The sequence below is a fragment of the Sapajus apella genome, unplaced genomic scaffold, assembly GCF_009761245.1.
Source record: "Sapajus apella isolate SASKATOON/1434 unplaced genomic scaffold, GSC_monkey_1.0 scaffold68, whole genome shotgun sequence".
NCBI lineage: Eukaryota > Metazoa > Chordata > Mammalia > Primates > Cebidae > Sapajus > Sapajus apella.
Window position 1 is genome coordinate 4332915 of NW_022437008.1, and position 26330 is coordinate 4359244.

Here is a 26330-nt window from a genome sequence, read left to right on the forward strand (position 1 = left end):
GCTACTTGGAAGGCTGAGGCAGGAGAATTGCTTAAACCTGGGAGGCGGAGGTTGCAGTGGTCTGAGATCACACCATTGCACTCTAGCCCGGGCAACAAGAGTTAAACTCCATCTCAAAAAATAATAATAAAATAAAAATTAGAAAATAAATAACACTGGTATTACTCTTTCTTTAAGAGACAGATAGAACTAAGCATGAAATCATCTGAGCTTGGTGCATTTTCCCTTATAGATCTGTAATCACTTTTTTGAGTTTTTCAATGATAATTGTTCTCCCAAGTTTTCTACTTTTTATTGCAGTTTTCATAACTTAAAGTTTACAAGAAAAGCACCCACTTCCTCTGTTTAAAAAATATGTTGATTAGAGTTGTATGAGGTATTTTTCTGTCACTTAAAAAATCATATGGATATCTGTGGTTATGTCTCCCTTCTCATTCTGAACCAGGTAATCTTACATGGAGGCAAATCTTAAAAAATGTAGATTCCATGTGGCCATTTATTTTCTTATATGGATGACATGGCAACTCAGGGACGCACACTTCTTTTCAAACATTGAAATAGTAAAAACATTGAGATTTAGTGTCCAGGACACTTGCAAGGAAATTTATATGAAAAAAAATGTTCTTGATTTAATTTGCAAAGAGACCAAGAAAAGAAATTCTCCTTCAGTGGTCTATGCATGAAACATTTCTGAGTTTTACAACCTGTATAGAATAGCGTTTCTATGCTACTAATTTGCTGCAAGACATTTTCAGCAAGACCAAGAAAATATGAACAGTGTACTATAAACCAGGATGATGCTACATTTCATCAAATAGTGAGTGTGCTGGGCTGTCAAGTTTACAGTGTTTCATTTACCCAACATCAGGTTTTTATACTATTCCTTAGCTTTGTGTTTTCAATATGAATAACTATATTTTAGTAAAGTTTTTGGCCAACTTATCAAAATACATTTAAAAAACACTGCTTTATTATTCTGCAGAGGACAATAACAACCTCTATAGCCATTTACATGCATTACAAAAAGGTGGGAAAATGTAGCTGGTATATTAAAGTTTTTTTAAAATAATAGTGGGCCATGTCATTATTGTTATTTTTTTGTATTGTTAAGACATCAAAAGGCAAAGATGATACTTAAAGTGAAAAAGTTTTGTGAATGGCATTCTATATATTATGTGACATGTGTGTGATATTCACATTTTATGTTAAATTCATATTTACAATTCCAAAATAAAAATAGTGCTGATTGTATGGCTCACTGTGGAATATGTCATAGTGTGCCTTTAAGTCTCTTCACAGATGTTTTGTATTCTGTTGTTATTCCATTTAATACATTTTTAATCATTTACATGCCAGGGTGACCATGCTTATGTTTTATAAAGTATTTTCTAGAAAAGTCTGTGTTACAATTAGATCATGATTCCATGATAATAAAACACTGTGAAAATTTATTAAAATGGTAAGATTTCTCCTTAGGATAAATTCCCTTCATACAATGAAACTAGATATTTTGCTCAAGGATTTCCTACAATTACTAAGTTTTCATTCCTGTAGGCATTCTTCCTAGCATGAATTTTCTGATGTCTACTGAGGTTTGGCTTCTGGTAGAAAGCTTTCCCACATTCATTGCACTCATAGGGCTTCTCTCCCGTGTGGGTTCTCCAATGTTTATTGAGGCATGACTTCTGGCTGAAGGATTTTCCACATTCTCTGCAACGATAGGGTCTTTCTCCTGTGTGCATTTTTCGATGTACGTTGAGGTATGACTTCTCACCAAATGATTTCCCGCATTCACTACACATGAAGGGTCTCTCTCCTGTATGTGTTCTCTGATGTTCTGTGCGGTGTGACTTCTGGGTGAAGGCTTTCCCACAGAAAAAGCATTCAAAGGGTCTTACCCCAGTGTGAATCCTCTGGTGTTTGATGAGGGTTGACTTATGTGAAAAGGCTTTCCCACAGTCAGTGCACCCATAAGGCTTTTCCCCAGTGTGACTTCTCTGATGCCTAATGAATTCAGACTTGTAGCAGAAGGCTTTCCCACACTCACTACAGACGTGGGGTTTTTCTGTAGGTGGAACCCTCTTCCGTTTGTACACGAGAGAATCACTTACTGTTGGTTTGTACATAAGTGCTGGGTTCTGGGTGAAAGCTTTCTCACAATGACTGCATCCCCAGGGCTTCTCTCCATTAGGTCGTCTACCATGATTTATACACTGAAGCAATTTCCCATAACCATAACACTCATCTTGCTTTTTTGCACAGTTTCTCTTAAAACCAGTGAAGTCTAAATTATGGCTCAAATTCTTTCCACGAGGGTTCCAGTTATTAGGGCTCTGGATTGAAGAAAAAAGATCAGAGCTCAGAAGCGATATTCTCCCAAACTTACTATAGTCACGGCTTTTTTCCTTGGCCAGTGTTTTCTTGCTTATGGCTGCACCTTGCCTCAAAATCATGTCTTGCTGTCTTTTCCTCTGGATATTAACTTGCCAGGTGTCTTCTGGAGAAAGTACAGTGAACCATCTTTATGAAACTTCATACCACTTGAGAAATGCTCTCAAAATTTAAAGAGTGCACAGCACATCAATACAGAACATGAACCATAACCCAAAGCACAAACACAGGGAAGAGTGTTCTGTGAATAAAGAGGATTCTGAAGACTAGCACAAATGGAATGCAATATAATCATAGAGTATAGACAGCAATAATTTCAAAGAAAATAGAATATTACAGAGCAGAGTTTGGCAAACTTATGGGGTCAGAAAATAAAGGCTTTGTGGCCCATATGGTCTCCGTTACAATTTCTCAAGTCTCCCACCGTACCATGAAAATATAGATAACATGTAAACATAAGAATGTGGCTGTGTTCTAATGAAACTTTATTCATAAAGCAGGTGGCCAATCAGCAGGCCATAGTTTGCCGATCCCTGTTATAGAAGAAAGAAGGTTAAATATTATGCAGTACCATGCAATCCAACATGTGAGACTTCAAGTGGCAATTCTGGCCTTACTTGGAGTTTGATAGATGTGCAGAATCTGAGGCCCCGCCCCAGACCTTCTTAGTCAGAATCTGCATTTTAGCAAGATGCCCAGGTGATTCCTCACACACTGGGGCTTAACAAGCACTGGTACAGCAGTCATCCAAGGGTGTATCATGTTGGGCTAGTTAGTTACCATATAAATGGCAAAGCTGTCTACAGTGAACCAGATAAAATAATAAAATCAACAAGACTAACTAGGACTTAAGTAAGAGTTCTTAACTTGGTGGGCAGAAATCAGGGGACTTGTGAACTTTGATGGAAAAGAAATTATAGTAAGAAAACAACAAAAAAAGAAATATCTTTGTTTTCACTGAGTTCTAACTACAATTGAACATTGTCTTTGACCATGAATAGGAACAACTAAATCAGCAGTATTAGCAGTTCCTGTGACTTGGTACTAGTTTGTGAACAGTGTTATTTTCATGTCACATTATTACGTTTATAATCATCTCTTCTTTGAGATCATGATAGTTATTAGACCTGATGCTAAACCTCATTAATGTATAAATTAAAAAGTACATCTGCTATTATATTGCTGAGTTTCACAATATTTTGGTAACTATTTTCTATCTACTTATTTTGATAATTACTGTACTTTAGTCATTTGCTTTATAATCTTATGAATTTTATTGTATTTTTATATGTAAGAATGAGGTCTATAGCCTTCAAAAGAATGCCTAACAAGTCCATGGCACAAAAATAATTAATAACCCCTCACTTAAAGACATTCAATCATCAAATCAAATAATCTGGGTCTGATTGTAGGAGATAACAGTGGAAAATTAAAAGTGAAGAGGGACTGGGCATGGTGGCTCATGCCAGTAATTGCAGCACTTTGGGAGGCTGAAGCAGGTGGATTGCTTGAGCCCAAGAGTCTGAGTCCAGCCTGAGCAGCATTATAAAACCCCATCTCTATGAAAAAAAAAAAAAAGAAAACTAGTCAGGTGTGATAGTGTGCGAATGTAATCCCAGCTACTCGGGATGTTAAGAGGTGGGAGGACCACTTGAGCCCAGGAGGTCTAGGCTGCAGTGAGCCATGATCATGCCACTGCACTCCAGCCTGGGTGACAGAGTGAGACCCTGTCTCAAAAAAAAAAAAAAAAAAGACAGAGAGAAAGATTTAAAGCCATTTCTCAGAAGAAAAAATCAACAAAACCACACATATGAATGGAACAGTTAGAGTGAGTGGTAAAGGCAGAAGATTCAAAATGACCACATGGTAGCAAAGCTCTGGAATAAAACCAAGATGAAGTGTGTGTGTGTGTGTGTGTGTGTGTATGTCAGGGGTAGCAAGGACAAATGAAGATGACTTTAGTTTTTGACACACAAAGAACAAGGTAAGTGCACACCTGTAGTGTAATCCACAGACTGGTTAAATGGAGGGGCTGGGCAGTGCAAGGGAGAAAAAAGGGCTCAACACGGCAAAGAGGCTGGTTGTGAAGATCATGTACTCTCAGAATGGATGAGTTCTTTGAGAGGGTTATATCACTGGAAACAGATCAAGTTATGAAAAACAGAAAATACAATAGTTCTTTGGAAGGAAAAGGCTGAGTTTGAGCCAGGTAAACAGAGAATACAGAGTAGTTGGAAAAAGGGAGGCTGACTAGACACAGTCTTGTGGAATTTGCAGTTATGAAATTTTCAGAAGAGGAGAAGAAGGAAGAGCAGGGCAGCTGATAACCAGGATACCACATCTCAGGAGGGCTGAAGAGTACAGTTTAATGGAGAAAAACACCCCAGAGAGCCCCAGAGGCAAAAGTTCAGAGGCATCCCTAAGAGCGGGCCATCCATCAACCCTCAGGGTACCATGGGTATTGCTGGAATGTCACAGAGCTGAAGGGAGAGGGGCAGTTAGTCTGTGTGTTAATCAGCGGTGGTTAAGGTGGTCCAGCTCAGCAATTTCCTTCACACCTGCCCACCCCAACATGGAATTCACTGCTTCCCCTTCTCTGATCCCACAGTCCTCTATGGGAGTGATTTAAATTTGAGTCCGGAAATTAGGGAAAGGATGGGTAATGAGGCTGCATATGGCAGGTAGCTCTGAAGCATTTAATCTGGAAAGTGTCAGAACAGAGGATAGGAAGCAGGAAGAGGAGAATCACAGAAGCTTTTATTTGCAAGAATACCTGCATGTGAAAGATTCTGGAGAAAGAGAGATGGACTAAGCACATAAGGGCAGAGATGCAATCAAGTAGAGGCAAGAAAAACACTCAGATGGGCAGTGGGTTTGCATGGAAGTGGAAGAGTCATTCATGCGGCTGAAGCTCTTGGAGGAAAGTGAAGGCTTTTAAGAGAATGCTGAACAAAATTCCAAAGGTGCCAGCCTCCTTCAGGACCCCTTTTGCTAGATTTATCACACTTACCCCAACAGTGGCAGCCCAGGCATGCTGCCTCACCAATCCATGGTGCTTCTTCCTGCTCCAGCCTGAGGATCACATCTGGTTTGGTGCCTTCATAACCTGTTCCGGGGAAATGATCCAGGCCTTGGGCTGAGCTCCTTGGTCTTCAGGGCCTCTCAGGCAGCTTTAAAGGCTGCACAACAGACATTATACTTGGGAGGGGACTAAACACACACCTTGTTCAGAACCAAAAGGAATTAGTAATCCAGGACCATGGAAACTCAAGCCACACCCACTGAGGCAGCACAGGGTAAGAATGTATTCTGTGCTGCCAGATGCCGAGGTTCAAATCCTGATTCTGCTATATACTAGCTGGGTGACTCTGGGCAAGTTACTTCACCTCTCTGTGCCTCAATTTCTAAATCTGTAAAAGAGTGGTACTAACAGTAACTAGCTCAAAAGGCTTTTATGAGGATGAAATAAGTTAATACTTTTAAGGTGGCTAAAACAGTTTCTGGCACATAGAAAAGTGCTAGATAACCACTAAATAAATTACTAAATAAATATTTCAGAGGTTCTAGGTACTTCAGTTCTTTGAGACAGAGTTTTGCTCTGGTCGCCCAGGCTGGAGTGCAATGGTAAGATCCCTGCTCACTGCAATCTCCACCTCTCAGGTTCAAGTGATTCTCCTGCCTCAGCCTACCCAGTAGCTGGGATTACAGGTGCCCGCCACCATACCCAGCTAATTTTTGTATTTTTAGTAGAGACAGGGCTTCACCATGTTGACCAGGATGGTTTCAAACTCCTGACCTCAGGTGATCCATCTGCCTCAGTCCCCCAAAGTACTTCAGTTGCTTTTAGCAACTGAGAAAGGAAAGGTGGTCATTCAAACATAATCTGCATTGTATGGTGAAGGTGTGCTTACCCACTGAGACGAGGTTGCTATAGGTTTCCAGCATCACATCCCGATACAGAGCCCTCTGAGTAGGATTCAGCTGGTGCCACTCCTCTTGGGTGAAGCCCACAACCACATCTTTGAATGACACAGGTGTCTGTTGAAACAAAAATGACATTAAGTCATGTAGAAAAAAATGTTTGTGCAGGGCTAGGCATGGTGGCTCATGCCTGTAATACCAGCACTTTGGGAGGGCAGATGCTTGAGGTCAGGAGTTCAACACTAGCCTGGTAAACATGGTGAAAGCCCATGTATACTAAAAATACAAAAATTAGCCAGCCATGGTGGTGCACACTTGTAATCCCAGCTATTTGGGAGGCTGAGGTGGGAGAATCACTTCAACCTAAGAGTTGGAGGTTGCAGTGAGCCAAAATCGCACCACTGCACTCGAGCCTAGGTGACAAAGCGAGACTCCATCTCAAAAAAAAAAGTGTTTGTGCAAGAGATGGTATTGATTTTCATTACATTTACAGGTTAGAGCTTATCATCTATCTGGGAGGCCTTTTACATTCTTGGCTTTGTATATGGTGGGGAAAATGAAAATCACATTGGAAGCTAACTACCATTGCCATTCATACTTTGAGTCAACAAACATTGAAGACCTACTGTGTGTTTCACCCAGTGTTGGTTGCTGTGGTCTCAGTCATAAAAGGGTCCTGACCCCAAGGAGCCCACTGTCTGGCACAGAGAGAGCAACATGTAAAACCATCAGAGTAACAGTGTCACAAGAGCTGTGATGGCAGGACATCCAGGCTATGGCATATAGAGAAGTGAATGACCTGTTAAATTTTTCAGGGTCTGGTTATTCCTCAAAGACCAGGGATATGGAGAGCTGAGTCTTTCTTCTCTGCAGGAAGATGGAAAACTGCATTCTATGCGGGGGGGCAGCATGAACAAAGGCCTGGGGGCAAAACAGTGATTTTAGGGGTGGCAAGTTACTTAGTAACAAGAGAAAAATATGCAGAGGCTGGGTGTGGTGACTCACGCCTGTAATCCCAGCACTTTGGGAAGCTGAGGCAGGCAGATCCCAAGGTCAGGAGATCAAAACCATCCGGGCTGTCACAGTGAAACCCCATCTCTACTAAAAATACAAAAATTAGCTGGGCGTGGTGGCAGGCGCCTATAGTCCCAACTATTCAGAAGGCTGGGGCAGGAGAATCGCTTGAACCTGGGAGGCGGAGGTTGCAATGAGCCAAGATTGCAACACTGCACTCCAGCCTGGGCAACAGAGTGAGACTCCATCTCAAAAAAGAAAAAAAGCACACAGAGGTCTGCCACTAATTAAATGATAGACTTTAGGACAATGAAAACTCTATCAAAGAAGAAGTCTATGCAGAAAGCATATTCTAGAAGGCATGAGGTGAGCTGCTTGCATTCTATGTGAAGTGGTATAATGCTAATTTTAACTATGAAAAGTTAAAATCTACATTGTATCCCTAGAGTAACCATGAAAATCATAACGTGAGGTATACCCGATGTAAATAAACAGAATATGCTTTCTAACAGCATGTCTAATAATACTCCTGTGAGAAAAATCTCCATCTATGAGTCTGCTTTCCTGAGAACTCAGCCTGTATGTATTTACTAAGTGTATGTACATACAAACTGTACATACTTACGATGCATCCCTTTTTTATTCTAGGACAGTTTCCCCGGGAAGGAAAACTGGGCTACTTAACGTGATACTCACCTGGTAGTTGATCATTTTCTGCTGTTCTTGGAAAAAGATCCAACACCTGTACACACGTAGGGGGAAGAAGATGGAGAAGGAGAAAACAGAGAACAGCGTGTGAGGGATTAGGTCTGTCTTGGAAATTGCAAATTCCCTTTGTAAATCTTGTACAAAAATCCATACTTTTAGCTGGGCGTGGTGGCTCACACCTGTACTCCTAGCACTTGGGGAGGCCAAGGTAGGAGAGTTACTTGAGGCCAGGAGTTAGAGACCAGAGTGAGCAATATGGCAAAACCTTGTCTCTACAAAAAAGATAAAAAGTTAGCCAGGCATGGTGGTGCATGCCTATAGTCCCAGATACCCAGGAGGCTGAGGTGGGAGGATTGCTTGAGCCCAGGAGGTCAAAGCTGCAGTGAGCCACGATCCCACTACTGCACTCCAGCCTGGGTGACACAGTAAGACCCTGTCTCAAAAATTAAATATAAATAAACAAACAAATAAATATCCTTTATCTCTTGTTTCAAATACTTTGAAATATTGTATAGGTCATAAAGCACAGACCATAAAGCATAGCTAGTATAGTATCTAAATGCCCCAAACCCCAAGACATGTAATGATCATAAAAGGAAAAAAGGTAACTTTGCCCTGGAGAAACTTGGCAGCATCGCTTAGTCAAGCGATCAATTAACGTGACCAGTAATGAGACAGAAGACATCATGTGCCTCCTGTGAAGGGTACAACATCCCTTCTGTGGCATTCATACTCCAAATGAACCTGAACCTAATCAATGAGGAGACATCAGGCAAAGCCATACTGAGTTACACTATACAAAATAACCTACCTATACTCTTCAAAAATGTCGACCTCATGGAAGACGAAGACTGAGAAACTGCTCTTGATTAAACGAGACTAAAGGGATGTGTCACCTAAAGGCAGCATATGATCCTGGATTGGAACCTGCAATGGAAAAAGAAAAGGTGCCACAGGGCCAGGCGCAGTGGCTCACACCTGTAATTTGGGAGGCCGAGGTGGGCAGATCGCCTGAGGTCAGGAGTCTGAGGCCAGCCTAGGCAACATGGTGAAACCTTATCTCTACTAAAAATACATAAATTAGCCGGGTGTGCTTGCAGGCGCCTGTAATCCCAGCTAATTTGGAGGCTGAGGCAGGAGAATCACCTGAACCGGGAGCCGGAGGCTGGAGTAAGCCCAGATTGCACCATTGCATTCCAACAAGAGGGAGACTTCATCTCAAAAAAAAAAAAAGAAAGAAAGGTTGCTATAAAGTGACAAAGTGACAGTATTAGTTGACATCTGATTATAGATTGGACTAGTCTAGTCTTTATTCTATATTAGTCTAGTTATGATTATTAAATGGTTATAATGCTGACTGGGTAATCAGTGTTAACCGCCCGGTTTTGAAAACTACTGGTTATATAAGAAAATGTTCTCATTCTTAGGAAATATACCCTGAAGTATCATGTCTGCAAGTTAGTCTTAAGTAGTTAAAGAAAATAAAGAATAAGAATGATATATATTTATGACAGGACAGAATCATCTATATACATATATATTTGTATATAGAGAGAGCACATGCAAATATGGCTTTATATAGATGAACCTAGGTAAGGAATACATAGGAGCCCACAGTAATATTCTTGCTTTTTTTTGGAAAAAATTTTTCAAATAAAATGTTTAATTAAAAACAAAACAAAACGAAAAGCAAAAACTAGGCAGGCACAGTGGTTCATGCCTGTAATCCCAGCACTTTGGGAGGCTAAGATGGGCAGATCACTTGAGGTCAGGAGTTTGAGACCATCATAGTCAACATGGTGAAACCCCATCTCTACTAAAAATATAAAAGTTAGCCAGGCGTGGTGGTGTGTGTCTGTGATCCCAGCTCCTCAGGGGGCTGAAGCAGGAGAATTGCTTGAACCAGGGAGGCGGAGGTTGCAGTGAGCCAAGATTGCACCATTGCACTCCAACCTGGGCGACAAGAGTGCAACTCCGTCTCAACAAAAGAAAACAAAAGAAAATATACAGTAGGTCCATAAATTCTGCTGCCACCACCATTCTGAGAATCCAGGGTCTTTTCTACTGAGTCAAAATGGAGTGAATTCATCACATTTCAAAAGGCCAAGTGAGGTGCCAAAAATGACAGGAGGGCAGCTCAGTCTAGAAAGATCCAGCAAGAATAAAGGAGCAGATTGGCTACACCCCATACCACAAGATAGCAGAACACCTGGGCTAGATGGATGTCCCCTACTCCTGACAGAACACGCCTATCGTACCTGCAGTGAGACTCTGGCCTCCCTACCTCTCCCTTCATTCTGTCTCCCTGGATCTTGGCCCAACCCTCCTCTCATTATTTAGCCAAGGTGAGTCCCTAGAAAGAGTAATGTCTTCAGGCTGGGTCTTGCTCCACTTCTGGCTCAGGGATGAAGCTATTTCCTTTTATGTGAGAGTCTTTGCTCTGACAAGAGGTATGGGGCCTGGGTGATTGCTCAGGAGGGAATTTTTGTCCCAAGTTCCCTTCTCCTGGACAGAAGGTCATTAACATGGCCTGCCTGGGCGCTTATAGCTCCATATCTCAACAATAACTCACATTCACCTGCAGGGCTTGGCAGGGCCTCCTGTAGATGTTGTGACCAAGGTCCTGTGGCTCTGCTGGCAGGAGCTAGAGAGCCCTACCATGCAGCAAGGTGGCAGGAGCCAAAGGTCTGAAGGGCACCCAGAAAACCTGAAGGTAAGCAGATCCCATGGTGACAGTCATCCAATTGTCCCTCCCCAAACAGTCCCTGGGGCCTCAGGGGGAAAAGCCTACAGAGCTGTGCAGGAGACATACCTGAGTAATGGCTCCGCTCTGGGACTGGGGCAGGGGGAACTTCCACAAAGACCCTTGTGTCTGAGTCATTCCCTCAGCCAGGGAATGACTCAGATACAAGCTAGAGGCCAAGTAATTCTTCTGACTGAGGGAATCTAGGCCAGACACTTTGCCTCTCTAGGCCTGACACTTTGCCTCTCTAGGCCTGTTTCCTCACCTGTGAAAACAGAAAGAGGCTGTCAAACAGAGACTCAGGAGCCAGACAACCTGGGTTCAAATGCAGGCTCTGCTATTTACTGATGTGTGTTATTGAATGAGTTACTTAGTCTGTCTGTGTCTCAGTTTCCCCATCACTTATTTATTATTTTACCCTTCTTTAATTTCTGATGGAAAAAGACATTTTCCTCATATATTTATTGGCCATTTGCATTTCTTTTGTAAACAATGTTTATACTCTTAACTTACGATTTTCCTGAGTTGTTTATTTTCAAAAATTAATTTACAAGTGCTCTTTATACATCGAGGCTATTAATCCTTTGACATATTTGTTATAAACATGTTTTTATAGTATGACGTTTGTCCTTATTTGTCATTTGTCCTTAAACTGGACTTATTAAATTCCAAATATCAAGCAAATTTTTCTGGTTATTTTTAATTATCTACTTGTTGATTTTTTCCCCTTATACTTTCTGCTTCTGGTAGTATTTTTAGTAAAAGTCTTTTCCATGAGATTATTAAAATGATCTTTTTATCTTATAAGATTGGCAAAGATGCAAACTGTATCTCTTACATTGCTGGTAGGAGGGTAGGACATTTCAGCTTCCTGAAGGGCATTTATATCAGAATTTTTAGAGTGCACACTCATTAAATCACTCTTGGACATCCAACAATATGTCCCAAGGAACTAATTAGTCTCACTAAAGTAAAAGATAAAGGTACAAGATGTTCGCCTCATCTTTGCTTACAAAAGTAAAACAACTGGAAGCAATCAAAATGTGCCAGCAATAATTTATTTTTTTCATTTATCTATGTATTTATTTGAGATAGGCTGGAGTACAGTGGCATGATCACACTTGCTGCAGCTTCGAACTCCCAGGCTCGGGTGATCCTCCCACCTCAGTTTCCTGAGCAGGAGGGACTATAGATAAGCACCAGCACACCTGGCTAATTTTTGCTTTTTTTTTTTTTTATTGAGAAGACACGATTTCACCATGTTACCCACGCTGGTCTTGAACTCCTGGACTCAAGAAATCCACCTACCCTGGCCTCCCAATGTGCTGGGATTACAGGTGTGAGCCACCACACAAAGCAATTAAAAGACCGGTGGGCTGATATTGGTGAGTGACAGAATAGAACCCAAGACAGGCAATAGAAATAGTAATGGAGGCCTGGCATAGTGGCTCACGTCTGTAATCCCAGTACTTTCAGAAGCCGAGGTGGGCGGATCAACTGAGGTCAGCAGTTCAAAACCAGCTTGGCCAATATAGCTGAAACCTCATCTCTACTAAAAATGGAAAATATTAGCTGAGTGTGGTGGCAGGCGCCTGTAATCCCAGCTACTCAGAAGGCTGAGACAGGAGAATCGCTTGAACCCGGGATGCAGAGGTTGCAGTGAGCCAAGATCATGCCACTGCACTCCAGCCTGGGTGACAGAGTGAGACTGCATCACAAAAAAAAAAAAAGAAAGAAATAGTAATGGAAGCCAGGCATGGTGGCTCACGCCTATAATCCCAGCACTTTGGGAGGCCGAGGTGGGCAGATCAACTGAGGTCAGGAGTTCCAGACTAGCCTGGCCAACATGGTGAAATCTCGTCTCTACTAAAAATAGAAAATATTAGCTGGGCGTGGTGGCAGACACCTGTAATCTCAGCTACTGAGGAGGCTGAGACAGGAGAATCACTTAAACCCAGGAGGCGGAGGTTGCAGTGAGCCCAGATCATGCCACTGCACCCCAGCTTGAGTAGCAAAGCAAGACTTCACCTGAGAAGCAAAAAAGAAAAGAAATAGTAATGGAGTGGTATACTCCCTGACTTGGAAGGGCATTTGTGATGTATTTTGAAGTAGGAAATACAAGTCAGAACATACAATGTGAAGCATAATTCTATTTTTAAGATTATGTAAGTCCAAATCTATGAAAATATTAACAGTTGTTTTCTCTGAGTGAAGGGATTGAAAGGAATTTACATTTCATTTTTGATGTGTTCATTTTCTAACTTTTCCAATAGCCTCATAATTATATATTTATTTGGATAATAGGAATAATAACAATAACAACAATAATGACAAATCAAAACAAACACAGTCTTATGTAGGAAGAACAAATAAAAGTATGACACATCATAGGACTGATGGAAATAGAAAAAAAAAAACTAGCTTGTATTTATTGAGCCCTGATCTCAACTCAAGCACAGCGTATGGTTATTTCCTCATATTGACTTATTTATTCCTCACACTACCCTCTAAACCGAGTCCTACTCCATTTTTAGATAAAGGCACGGTGCCGAGAGAGGTGAAGAATTAGCACCCAGCCGCACTGAGATACAGATCCCACTAGCCTGGCTGTAGCACTGGGTTTATAACCTCCCAGTCTTGCTGCCTCTTGGAGACAGATTTGTCTTCTAAAAGAACAATGCAACATTTGATGTCCACATTTTGTTTTTTTGAGACAGAGTTCATCTCTCATTGCCCAGGCTGGAGTGCAGTAGTGCAATATCGGCTCACTGCAGCCTCTACCCTCCTGGGTTCAAGCGATTCTCCTGCCTCAGCCTCCCAAGTAGCTGGGATTACAGGCATGAGCCACCACACCTGGCCTAATGTACTCATTGAATACAACTAAGATCACCTCCAGCTGCAGAAATAGACTAAAATATGAAAGCAGGAAACAGTAATTTGATACATCTGGTAAAACTATAAGGAATATTTTCTTCAATTTCCTTCAACAAAAAGGTAAAATTAGTAATTTCTCTTTTTTATTTAAAAATGTATTTTTTCCTACTGGGGATGCCCATCTGCACACAGAGCCAAGTGAGGCAGACAAAAATCAGTGATTGAGTAACGAAATGTGAAAAACAAAGTTCCCTTCCTCCCTCAGCCCCAATTCCTCCCTAAAACTGAGCAACTATGGGGAGAACCCACTTGAAGATGAAGTCAATCATTATCTTTCTTGGTAAAGAGTCAATCTTAGGCCGGGCATGGCGGCTCATGCCTATAATCCCAGCATTCTGGGAGGCTGAGGTGGGCAGATCACTTGAGGCCAGGAGTTAAAGACCACCCCAGCCCACACAATGAAACCCCATCTCTACTAAAACCACAAAAATTAGCAGGGTTTGGTGGCATGCACCTTTAGTCCCAGCTACTCAGGAGGCTGGAGAAGGAGAATTGGTTAAACCTGGGAGGCAGAGGTTACAGTGAGCTAAGATCACACCACTGCACTCCAGTGTGGGTGACAGAGCAAGAATCCAGATTAAAAAAAAAAAAAAAAAAAAAGTCAGTCTTGGAAAGCAGTAGTGCCCTGTAGTCAGTCACTCTTCCAGCAGCATGGCAGCCATCTGATGGGCACCATCTCAGCATTGTGACATGATTGTGATTTACACATCCTTATCATTAGTCCCCAACATTTGAACTCAAAAGCCATATTTTTCCCATAGATGCCATCATCTGGATGCTCTTGGTCACAAATCTATGGTTAGAGAGATCTAATCATAGATGTCTCATTGCCATACACAAAAGTGAACTCAGTATCTTCTCTCTCAACTTTTTCTTCCTCTTAGGTCACAGCTTCTACCTCCCAAAGCTGTATGTTTTAAAGTTTTGTCTAGCACATTAACTCTTATTACTTATTTTTCATAAATGTCCTAGATATTCTCAAATGTTTCATCTTCAACATAAGCTATAGAATTGTTCTGTTAAAAATTGGAGCAAAGAGATCCCTTCTAAATATTTTGAGTAACATTGTACTGAACTTGTCTATTCATATAAGAAAATGTTGACAATTTTGAAAATTTTTGAGCCTTCCAATTGAAGAACAAGGCTTCAACATTTATTCAAGACTTTCTTTACGTCTCAAAATGTCATGTTTTATGCTTTCACATGGGTATTCCAATTTTCTTTTTATATCTGTTACTGGATAGTCAACTGTGTTTTCAGTTACGATTCTAAATGGCATATTTTTATCCATTTAATTACTGACTGCAACTTTAAAAATTCATCAATCCATTTTCCTATAGTCATTTTAAACCAGTCACCTTACTGAACTTCCTTAAGAACTATAATGGTTAATCTTCAAGAGCTTTTGGGATACACAATTATTTCATCCACAAATACAGTTTTTTCTTGTCTCATCCAATATTTATGTTTCTTACTTCATTCCCTGATTAACTGCACTGGCAGGTAGGTACTCTAGAAGAAAGCAAATTAAAGCAGGGACAGGTTGTTCACTTGAATGTGAACATATGCAGAGTTCTGCCATTACATCTGCTACTGATTTTTCACTTGAGACATAGAAGGTCTTTTCAAGTTAAGGAAGTATCTAGGCCGGGTGCAGTGGCTCATGCTGGTAATCATAGCACTTTGGGAGGCAAAGGCGGATGGATCATGAGGTCAGGAGTTTGAGAACAGCCTGGCCAAGATGGTGAAACCTCATCTCTACTAATAATACAAAAATTAGCCAGCCATGCTGGCAGGTGCCTATAATCCCAGCCACTCTGGAGGCTGAGGCAGGAGAATTACTTGAACCCGGGAGTCGGAGGTTGCTGTGAGCCAAGATAGCACCACTGACTCTAGCCTGGGTGACAGAATAAGACTCTGTCTTAAAAAAAAAAAATCCAAATTGTTCTCTTTTATTATGTTTTTTAAAATCCAGAGCAGATGTTGAATTTTATCAAATACTTTTTTCCCATCTATGATGTGGCTATGTATGCTCCCTTGTCCCATTAAAATGGAAAAATTCATTAATAAATTATTAAAATAATATTGAACTTACTGTACTTATACTTTTAGGATAAATTTCCTCTCAGTCATAATGCATTATTTAACATATTACTAATTTTGCATATACATTTATAAGAAGGTTGGGCTATGGTTTTCTTTTGAAATACCACCTTTTCCTGTTTTTGGAATCAATGCAACAATATTGGCTTTATTAAAAAAAAAATAAGGGGTGATAGTTTCTTCCTTTATAAATTCCCGGAAGAGTATCTATCTATCTATCTATCTATCTATCTATCTATCTATCTATCTATTTATCTACTGGTGACAGGGTATTACTCTGTCACCTAGGCTGGAGTATAATGGCACAATCATGGCTCACTGCAGCCTTAACCTATCAGGCTCAAGCGACCCTCCCACCTCAGCCTCCCAAGTAGCTGAAACGACAGGTGTACAACACCACGCCCAGACAATTTTTATATTTTTTGCAGAGATGGAGTTTCACCATATTGCCCAGGATAGTCTTAAACTAAAGAATAGTGTGTTACTTGGAAGTCACTTTAAGACTCACTAAGAAATCACCAGTTGACCTATCTTAATCTGATCATTGAGGTGGTTTACAGGAACTTTTTCAAGTGTTTTAATCTTTCACAGCTATTGATCTTTTCATTTTCTCTTCTTAAGGAAGTTTTACATATGCATTCCTAGAAAATCATCCTTTGCATGTCAGCTTTGAAATCTATTAAAGTTACAAAAATATTTCTTAAGAATATGGTTATTCCCCTTTTTACATTCCTAATTTGTATATCTGTTCATTTCCTCCCAACTTGGTAAGGTTTGATAATGGTTTATCTCTATATTATTTATTTTTATTAAAATCAGATTTATCAGTTTTACCTTTTTTCTTTTTTAGCTCAGTAATTTTTCTTTTTATATTAATTCCTTCCACTTCTCATATATATGTTCTAACTTTCTTGACTGTTTCATCAAGACAGAAAATATAAACTACTGAAAACCAATCACAGTTGGGTATAACTCAATTGAGACACCACACCACATTCGCTCATCTAATCTTTTCCATCTTCAATAAAAAATACATAATGGCTGGACATGGTGGCTCATGCCTGTAATTACAGCACTTTTGAAAGGCTGAGGTGGGCAGATCACCTGAGATCAGTAGTTCGAGACCAACCTGAGCAACATGGCGAAACCCCATCTCTACCAAAAATACAAAAATTAGCCAGTCATGGTGGTGCACGCCTGTAATCCCAGCTATTAGGGAGGTTGAGACAGGAGAACAGCTTGAATCCAGAAGGCGGAGGCATATATTGTGGTTAGTTAATTGCTGTGATCACATACAAAATGTATATTACTTAGGAAATATACATTAGGGGTAAAGGGCCATCATGTCCACAACTTACAATCACATGGTTTGGAAAAAGAAAAATTAACATGTTCACAGAGAGAGAGAGAGAGAGAGAGAGAGAAAGTCTCTGCACACACAACAAAATGTTAACAATTACAATATGGGGTAAAGGGTATAACAGGAATTTCTATACTATTCTTTTTTTTTTTTTTTTTTTTTTAGACAGAGTCTCACTACGTTGCCAGGCTGGAGTACAGTGGCATGATCTTGGCTCACTGCAACCTCTGACTCCCTAGTTCAAGTGATTCTCCTGATTCAGCCTCCCAAATAGCTGGGACTACAAGCACGTGCCACAACGCCCAGCTAATTTTTGTTATTTTTAGTAGAGACGGAATTTCACTACGTTGGCCAGGATGGTCTCGATCTCTTGACCTCATTATCTGCCCGCCTCAGCCTCCCAAGGTGCTGGGATTACAGGTGTGAGCCACCACACTCAGCCTATTCTTGTAACTTTTCTAAATCTGAAATTATTTAAAATCAAAACCAAAACAAAACAGTAATTTTTTACGTCTGTAGAAAGTTGTGCAAGATGGGAAGAAGATCTGTGAGATGAAGAAGAGATTAGCTGCTTTCCCATATTTCCCATATTGTCAGGTTGTATGTGAGGAACAGGCTTCTCTGCTTGGGAGTGAATCTACCAGAAAATTGGAATCCCTACGGCAACCTCCGCCTAGAACCTTGCATTTGTTGAGTCACCACTATGCTTGGCCTTCAAGCAACCAGCCTCTAGAGAGACAATTTTTCATTGCTTCATTCAAGTCTCTCTTGTCAATGCTCAGTCTCTGAAGACTAAGAGATTTTGACCAAAGGACTGAAAATCCCCTTCCAAACTACCTATTGAGAAGAATCCTTAACTGTTACCTTCATTCATGGAACACTACTAGAAACCTACCTTAAAACCTCAAGGTCAGGCTAGGCATGGTAGCTCACACCTGTCATTGCAGCACTTTGGGAGGCCAAGGAGGGTGGATCACCTGATGTCAGGAGCTCGAGACTAGCCTGCCAACATGAGGAAACCCTGCCCCTACTAAAAATATAAAAATTAGCTGGGCATGGTGGCCCATGCCTGTGGTCCCAGCTACTAGGGAGGCTGAGGGAGGAGAATCGCTCAAACTTGGGAGACGGAGGTTGCCTTGAGCTAAGATCACACCACTGCACTCCAGACTGGGTAACAGAGCAAGATTCAGTCTCAAAAAAAATAATAATAATAACCCCTCAGGGTCTAGTTCACGGTGTATGCTTTTGGCTTCCAGAGAGAATAAGAGAAAAGAGGCAATCTCAGACGGCCAAGCCAGAACTTCAGGTTAGAATTTCTTTTTTTCTTTTTTTTTTTTAGACAGAGTCTTGATTTGTTGCCCAGACTAGAATGCAATGGTGCAATCTCAGCTCACTGCAACCTCCGTCTCCCAGGTGCAAATGATTCTCCAGTCTGAGCCTCCTGAGTAATTGGGATTGCAGGCACCAAAATCCATGCCCAGATAATTTTTGTATTTTTGGTGGAGATGGGGTTTCACTGTGTCGACCAGGCTGGTCCCTAAGTCCTGACGTAAAGTGATCTGCCTGCCACAGCCTCCCAATGCTGGGATTACAGGTGTGAGCCACCATGCCTAGCCTTCAGGTTAGAATTTGTCCTGAAGTTCATGTGGTTTCAAAATTTCAAACAAAATTTCCTCATGGTATAAATGCCTTGGCTTCACATTATTTATATGATTCAAATGGAATCCTATCAATTCAGTGAATATGAGTCAATCAAGTGGATTCATAGGGGACATATAAAATTCAATTCAAATTCAAAAGCAGGCAAAAGTAATCTACTGTATTAAACCCTAGTTACTCCTGGGGTGGCAGGAGGTATTGACCAGTAAGGACACTTTCAAGGTCTTAGAAGTGATGAATATCTTGATCTAGGCTTTGGTTACAGGATTCTGTAATGTAAAAATTCAATGGGCTACACCTTAAAGATAAGCACACTTGACTACATATGTATTATGCCTCAATTTTTTAAAATAATTTTTTTTTAAAATAGGGTCTCATTCTGTCACCCAGGATAGGGTGCAGTGGCACAATCATAGCTCACTGCAACCTCAAACAACTAGGCTCAGGGAATCCTCCCATCTCAGCCTCTCCAGTAGCTAGGATCACAAGTGTGTGCCACTAAACCGAGCTAATTATTTTTGAGACAGAGTTTCACTCTTGCCCAGGCTGGAGTGCAATGGCGCAAGCTTGACTCACTGCAACCTCTGCCTCTGGGTTCAAGTAATTCTCCTGCCTCAGCCTCCCAGGTAGCTGGGATTACAGGCACTTGCCACCACACCCAGCTAATCTTCTTTTTTTTTTTTTTTTTTTTTTGTATTTTTAGTAGAGATGAAGCTTCGCCATGTTGGCCAGGCTGGTCTTAAACTCCTGATCTCAGGTGATCTACCTGCCTTCGCCTTCCAAAGTGCTGGGATTACAGGCGTGAGCCACTGTACCTAGCCTGCCCAGCTAATTTTTAAATTTTTTGTAAAGATGGGTTTTCACTATGTTGCCCAGGCTGGTCTCAAGCTCCTGGCCTCGAGCGAGCCTCTTACCCCAGCCTTCCAAAGCACTGAGATTATAAGCGCAAGCCACTATGCCTGGCCAAAAAAGGAATATTTAGTGGCCTGGAAAAGTGTCTGTTATATAAATGAAATTATCTCGATTCGAACTTAGAAATTCTGTTCAAACACAGCCACATCTTGCCTCTCCCCGTGGTGCTTCTCCCTGCAATGAATATCCCATTAAATTAGAGATCAAAAACAGACTAAACTAATCGGTAAGGTTAGAAGCTAGGAGAATGCTTCCCTTTGGCAGAGTAGTGACTGGGAGGGGCATCACGGGGGCATGGTGCTACAATGTTGTTTTCTGATCTGAGTGCATTACCCAGAGGTATTCCCTTGCAACAATTCATTGAGCTGCATATTTACACATGTTTGCATATATCTTATAACATAATAAAAGGTTTATGTTAAAAAAAACTTAAAAAAAATTATTTTGCTCTGAAACCTGGCATTGAGCACAGTATAGGTGGTGAAGGGAATCAACTTGGGAAAAAAATACCCAAACTCCTTACCCTGGCTTATTACTTCACCCATGTTAAGCAGCTATCTGTCTTCCATTCTGTGCAAATGAAAAGCAGGGACTATCTGCCTTTAAAACTAAAACATGACCTATATGGGTTCTGAAAGATATTACCTGCCTTAGCAATCAGCTGCCTTTATTTCTTAAGAGGCATTGTGCATTGTCTGAAGGTTACATAAAGATCAAAGGCAGTAATTTTTTAAAGTTAAAATATTGTTTTGGCATTGCACCTTTTCATTAGAGTAATGGTTCAAATCTTATTTCCTAACTCAGAAACAGAAAGTCAAATACTGCGTGTTCTCACTTATAAGATAATGGGTACACATGAACATAGAAAACAGAATAATGGATGCTGGTAACTCTGAATGGAGGGAGTTACAAGATAGATACAATGTACATTATTCAAGGGATAGTTACACTAAAAGCCCAGTCTTCCCCACTATGAAATATATCTATGTAACAAAACTGCACTTATAGCCTCTAAATCTTTTTTTTTTTTTTCTTTTGAGACAGAGTCTCACTCTGTTGCCCAGGCTGGAGTACAGTGGCACAGTCTCAGCTCACTGCAACCGCCACTTCCCACATTCAAGCGATTCTCCTGCCCCAGCCTCCCAAGTAGCTGGGACTACAGGCTTATGCCACCACGCCCGGCTAATTTTTTGTATTTTTAGTTGAGATGAAGTTTCACTGTGTTAGCCAGGATGGTCTCGATCTCCTGACCTTGTGATCTGCCCACCTTGGCCTCCCAAAGTACTGAGATTACAGGCATGCGCCACCACACCCAAACCCACTAAATCTATTTTTTAAAATCTTATTTCTATTTTATTTGCAATCCCATCTCAGCCATTTTAATATAGTTCAATTTCAATTTCAGTGAAGAAAGCTTTCTAAAAGTAGCTTTAAATTTTGTTTTGTGGTTCTTGTGGCTTTATCTTTTTTGAATTTTTCTGTCAGGACTTAATAAGGAACTAATTGAGGCTAAACATGGCCATACCTAAAACATATAGGACAAGGCAAAAAGACTCTCAGAATACAATAAATTCCAAATCTAGTTTCTCTTCCTTTGATAATTTATTTTTAAGTTGAGCCTAGATAAAAATATTTTCTAAACACTCTCAGTTTGCTCCTTCAGCCATATCTTTTACATTATCATTTTATTTTATTTTATTTATTTTTTGAGACAGAGTCTCATTTTGTCACCCAGGCTGGAGTGCAGTGGTACAATCTTGGTCCACTGTAACCTCCACCTCCTGGGTTTAAAGGATTCTCCTGCCTCAGCCTCCAGAGTAGCTGGGACCTGAGGCGCCTGCCACCATGCCTGGCTAATTTTTGTGTTCTTAATAGAGGTAAGGTTTCACCATGTTGACCAGACTGGTAACTCCAGACTTCGAATGATCCGCCCACTTCAGCCTCTTAAAGTGCTGGGATTACAGACATGAGCTGCCACGTCCAGCCCACATTATCATTTTAGATACTTACCCAGTAAATTTGTTTTCCAACCACAAACAAGGTCACATCTATCCCAGCTGTCACAGAGTCAGAATGGATTGCCAGAAACCAGGCTCACTCGTGGGATGCTGTCACGGATGCATAGGTCGTTACCTTTGCCAGAAAGAACCTTAAAGGAAACATTAGGAAAAAATATGCATTAGATCCCTAACAAGAACATCCCTAACAAGAACATCTTTAATAACATGTTACTTTAGATAAGTTTAGCAGGCAATCCTTTCAAATTATTTTCATTATCGTGGAGAACAATAAAAAGGGGATGTGTTCAAAAAGAGTTTTGAGATGGGCCTTGGTGGAGAGGAATTGGCTGCTATTCAGCTAAGGAGTGTCATGTGAGTGAAATGTGTTTCCATTATGCAGGCTTGCAGCCTCAAATCTGTGATTTTCCCATCCCCAGTCTCTACATTTCAGGAGCCTCAATACCAACCCCTATAAGCCTCCTAATCAGACACATAGTGTCCCCAATCACAGGCCTCCAGTCTCCAACCCTCAGAGGTTCTCATAGTCATTGATATGCCCGTATGTTCAGATCTGACCAGGAAAGACTACTGGTCAGTAACTACAAAGCACACTGATCATATCTGATTGCCAGTGAATTACACAGATCCCAGTCATGAACCCACACTGATTGCCGATGATATCCCAACGCCTGGGGATCAATTGTTGATTCTCACACTCTCATTCCCACCCACAAGTGACAGTCCAAATCACCGAGCCTCATTGAGGCGTACCTTTAAGATAAGCACACTTGACTCTATTCTCCATTCCCTGATCTACAAAAGTCCAATCATTAATACTCTCCGATCCTCCACCCATAATATGAAGGACGTCTCAATCACCGATGACCCAAAACATTTCTCCAAACATTAATCACCACTGACCCCCCTCATAAATGGACACCAAAGTTTCCACAGTCACCAATTCTAGTACCCAAAGTATTACTGCCCACAGAACTTAGAACTTCCGATCACTGATCCTCTCGGGCTTCGGTCATTAACCCTAAAGCTCTCCAAACCTGTGTCTGAAAAATCCCACTTGACCCCAGACCCATGAAGACCATTACAACTGACCACTATGCACCCTGCAAATCAAGACATTTCACAGAACCCGCGTTTATTGATTCCCACACACTCCCAATCTATCTTCTTCAGAGACCGTGCCACTGACTCCCGCAAATCTCTGCCCGCCACCACTGAGGCCCCGCGAGGCTCAGACGCCCAATCTCTTAACCCTTCGGTCACCTTGTCATTGAACCTTACGAGCACCCATAACTGACCCAGTCGGCCACCGTAGTCGCCGGGTCACTCTCCTCCACCGGTCTCCAGGTTTGACCGTTTCTCAAACCGACCCTTCCCATTTATGCTGGATCCGTGCCCTCAGTCCGAAATTGATCGTCCTGCCACGCCGCCTCACTGCAGTATAAGGTCGTCCCATCCTGAATGGCCGGTGCGCAGACTCAATTGCGACATTTAAGCTATCAGCCGCCACCCGGCAACATTCCAGAGAACAGGATTCTGGGTTTCTCAAAGCTGTAATGGGACATATGATGGCGGCTCCTGCTTGACTCTTACTGGGGGCGGCCATGTTTAAAGCTGTGCCGTACAACAGATAATTAAGCCCTTTGCTAGACCAAAAGATCAGGCTATTTTAGGATAGGGAGAAGCAGGCTTCCCTGGGTCCCTAAACAGAGATGTCGTCTCTGCTCTTAACTCAGCATCTCAGATGCCAAAACGTCCTGTGACCGACATGGCGGCGCCCAGACTTCAGAGCTGAGCTTTCTTTGTCTCCGGCAACCTCGTGAGATGGCCGCGTACATTTTTACAGCTTCTTACGTGCAATGGGTGAGGCCTTTCCGAGGAGGAGCTCCCCTATGACAATGTAAAACATTTTTCTGAGCTGGCTCTAGGGGTTAGAGAGCAGCCAAGAGACCTGGTTTTCTATTACGGTGACAGAGACAGCCTATGAGGGGGCGTGACCTTCACGGAGAGGGCGGAGCCGCAAGGAAAAGGCGGGGCCGCCGCAGCAGTAAGAGATCTGAGTTCCTAGCGCATAATGGGAAGGAAATGTTGAAAGCAAGGTCTTTACGTAAGGAGGCTTGCCCGAGAAGCCGACCTGAGGGAAGGATATGAGTGCAAGCAGTTTATTTGGCAGGTAGGACATGGAGAAGTGAGACGGGACAGAAGTGAGACGGGAGGGATGGCAACGAATATACAGTGCATCGATGAGCAAATTAGGTCTGCGATCAGTGGGGGCTCGGTCAGCTTGGCAACTCTGCGGGACTGTGTAGAAACCACTTCCAAGCTGTCACACCCACCAGGCCGATGAAGCTGAGATATGTATACAACATTTATCTTCCTCATTGTTTTAGGGCCACTCCAGAGGTGTTAAAGCCCCAGCACTTCCTACCTGCCTCATGGGAAGGTCTCAGGCTGAGTCTGTAGGTTCCTGCAGTAAGAAGCCAGCGGTATGCATAAGATTGCCCAGGGGTGGTGGCTGGGTACCCACAGCGTTCCCTACAGTCCAGCCTTGAATACCACCTAATGCAGTATTGGAACATCTCTGGAAAATATTGCCTTGTCTTGTGAAAATGAATTTTTTTTTTTTTTTTTTTTTGAGACGGAGTTTCGCTCTTATTACCCAGGCTGGAGTGCAATGGCGCGATCTCGGCTCACCGCAACCTCCGCCTCCTGGGTTCAGGCAATTCTCCTGCCTCAGCCTCCTGAGTAGCTGGGATTACAGGCACGCGCCACCATGCCCAGCTAATTTTTGGTACTTTTAGTAGAGACGGGGTTTCACCTTGTTGACCAGGATGGTCTTGATCTCTTGACCTCGTGATCCACCCGCCTCGGCCTCCCAAAGTGCTGGGATTACAGGCTTGAGCCACCGCGCCCGGCCGAAAATGAATTTTTAAATAAATCCGAATTCCAACTGGTTATCCTAGCGACTGATTCAGTAACTGACCTCCGAAATGGTTCCCAGTGATTCCTACCTCCTGGTATTCACACTCTTATGTAGTCCCCTCCCACATTGTATCAATGTTGGACTGTGAGACTAATAGAATACTGTAGCAGTGTTAGCATTTCCACTGCTGATATTAAATATAATAATAAAAGACACCTTGACTTCTGTCTTGAAGTCTGCTGCCCCCTCTTTGAGAGAAGTTATTCATGAGGACACTGAGACAGACTATAGAGAGGCCCATGTAGAAAGGAACTGAGGGGGCCTTCCTATAACCAAGTGGATCACTCTTGGAAGCACATCTCCCAGCCCCAGTAAAACCCTGAGATGACTGCAGGCCCTGCCAATAGTTTGACTGTAACTGCAAGAGAGACTCAGTCACAACCACTGAGCTATAGCAGCTCACATATTCCTGACCCTCAGAAAGTGTATGAGGTCCTAAATGTTTGTTGTTTTAAGCTTCTAAGTTTAATTTGTTATGCATCAATAGATAACTTTGATGCTGTGTCAAAATGCTACAATTGACATTTCTGAATTCCTTTTTTGTTTGTTTGAGACAGAGTTTCGCTCTTGTTGCCCAGGCTAGAATGCAATGGTGTGATCTTGGCTCACCAAAACCTCCGCCTCCCAGTTTGATTTTCCTGGGGTAAAGCCCTGTTTTTCTTTTCTTTTCATATTTCACCAGGTATGGGAAGTTGTGGATTTATAACCAGAGTAAATTAAGGAATTTCACATTATGAATTGAATTTGAGATGGACTGGGCTGGTGATACCTGGAAAGGGTAAATGAAAATCCACTCTGGAGGCACCTTCTGCCTCAAGGAGCCTCCACAAGTAATATTGCAGGAACAAGGACCAGCAAGTTGTCACAGATATCCAGCATGCAAGAGAACAGAACCACATGAATGAGATCAAATAGATACAACAGATAGTATAAGCAGATTCATCTAACAGAGTAGCTTTGAACTAGGGATGTTGCTTTGGTTTGGGTGCAAGGCCCTCATTCTACTTCTCTTAGCCCACAACTGTGAGTCTTCAAGAAATATGAATATACATTACATTGACAGCTAGCCCTTGTTATCTACTGTCAGTACATACCATGTCACCACTAATTTCCCATAAAACCTGCCTCCCCTCCAAAGTCTTTATAGGAGCTGTAGTAGTTGCTTTTGTTTAGATTATGGGGTTTATTTCCCACTGTATCCTCTATAAGTGGTGGTTGATATTGTTTATTTCTAATCAGCACTAATTTCTACCTCTTTTTGTGCTCTTACCTGTGTTTCAGGGACTGGAAACCTAAGAATTTTACTTCCTAGACTATTTGCTACATGTCATCTAAAGAATCTGGTTACTGCAAAAGATATGGTAAATAAGATTTAGATAAAGAAGGGAGGTAGATGCCTTTTTTTTTTTTTTTTTAATAGCAGTGAAGTGATATATAGACCAGCAGATATAGGCATCTAAGTGAACTCATCAGTCACCAGCAACAATTTTCTGAAACTTCCTGACCTCCAGATTGCAGCTTCCTTAATGTGAGTTTAAAACCAGCCAGATGCTACTCTTAAGTTCCATGCATATGGCAAGGGTC

At 41.7% G+C, this 26330-nt stretch overlaps 1 protein-coding gene across 10 annotated transcripts in view; it reads right to left on the reverse strand.

Annotated features, from left to right (window-relative positions):
• Positions 1–482: 482 nt before the first annotated feature.
• The window catches only part of ZNF793 (zinc finger protein 793), a 53832-nt gene continuing 27984 nt past the window's right edge, over positions 483–26330 (reverse strand). The window contains exons 1-10 of one of the 10 annotated variants that reach the window (XM_032249451.1): positions 23062–23407; positions 21756–21894; positions 10847–11042; positions 10613–10741; positions 8846–8961; positions 8023–8068; positions 7112–7233; positions 6303–6429; positions 5402–5497; positions 483–2497 (exon numbers count right to left, since the gene is read on the reverse strand). In XM_032249451.1, the coding sequence (XP_032105342.1) occupies positions 1515–2497; positions 5402–5497; positions 6303–6336 (1113 nt within the window). In that variant the 5' untranslated portion in view covers positions 6337–6429; positions 7112–7233; positions 8023–8068; ... (3 more) ...; positions 21756–21894; positions 23062–23407 and the 3' untranslated portion in view covers positions 483–1514. The other 9 variants (XM_032249446.1, XM_032249443.1, XM_032249447.1 and 6 more) reach the window with 9 other exon arrangements.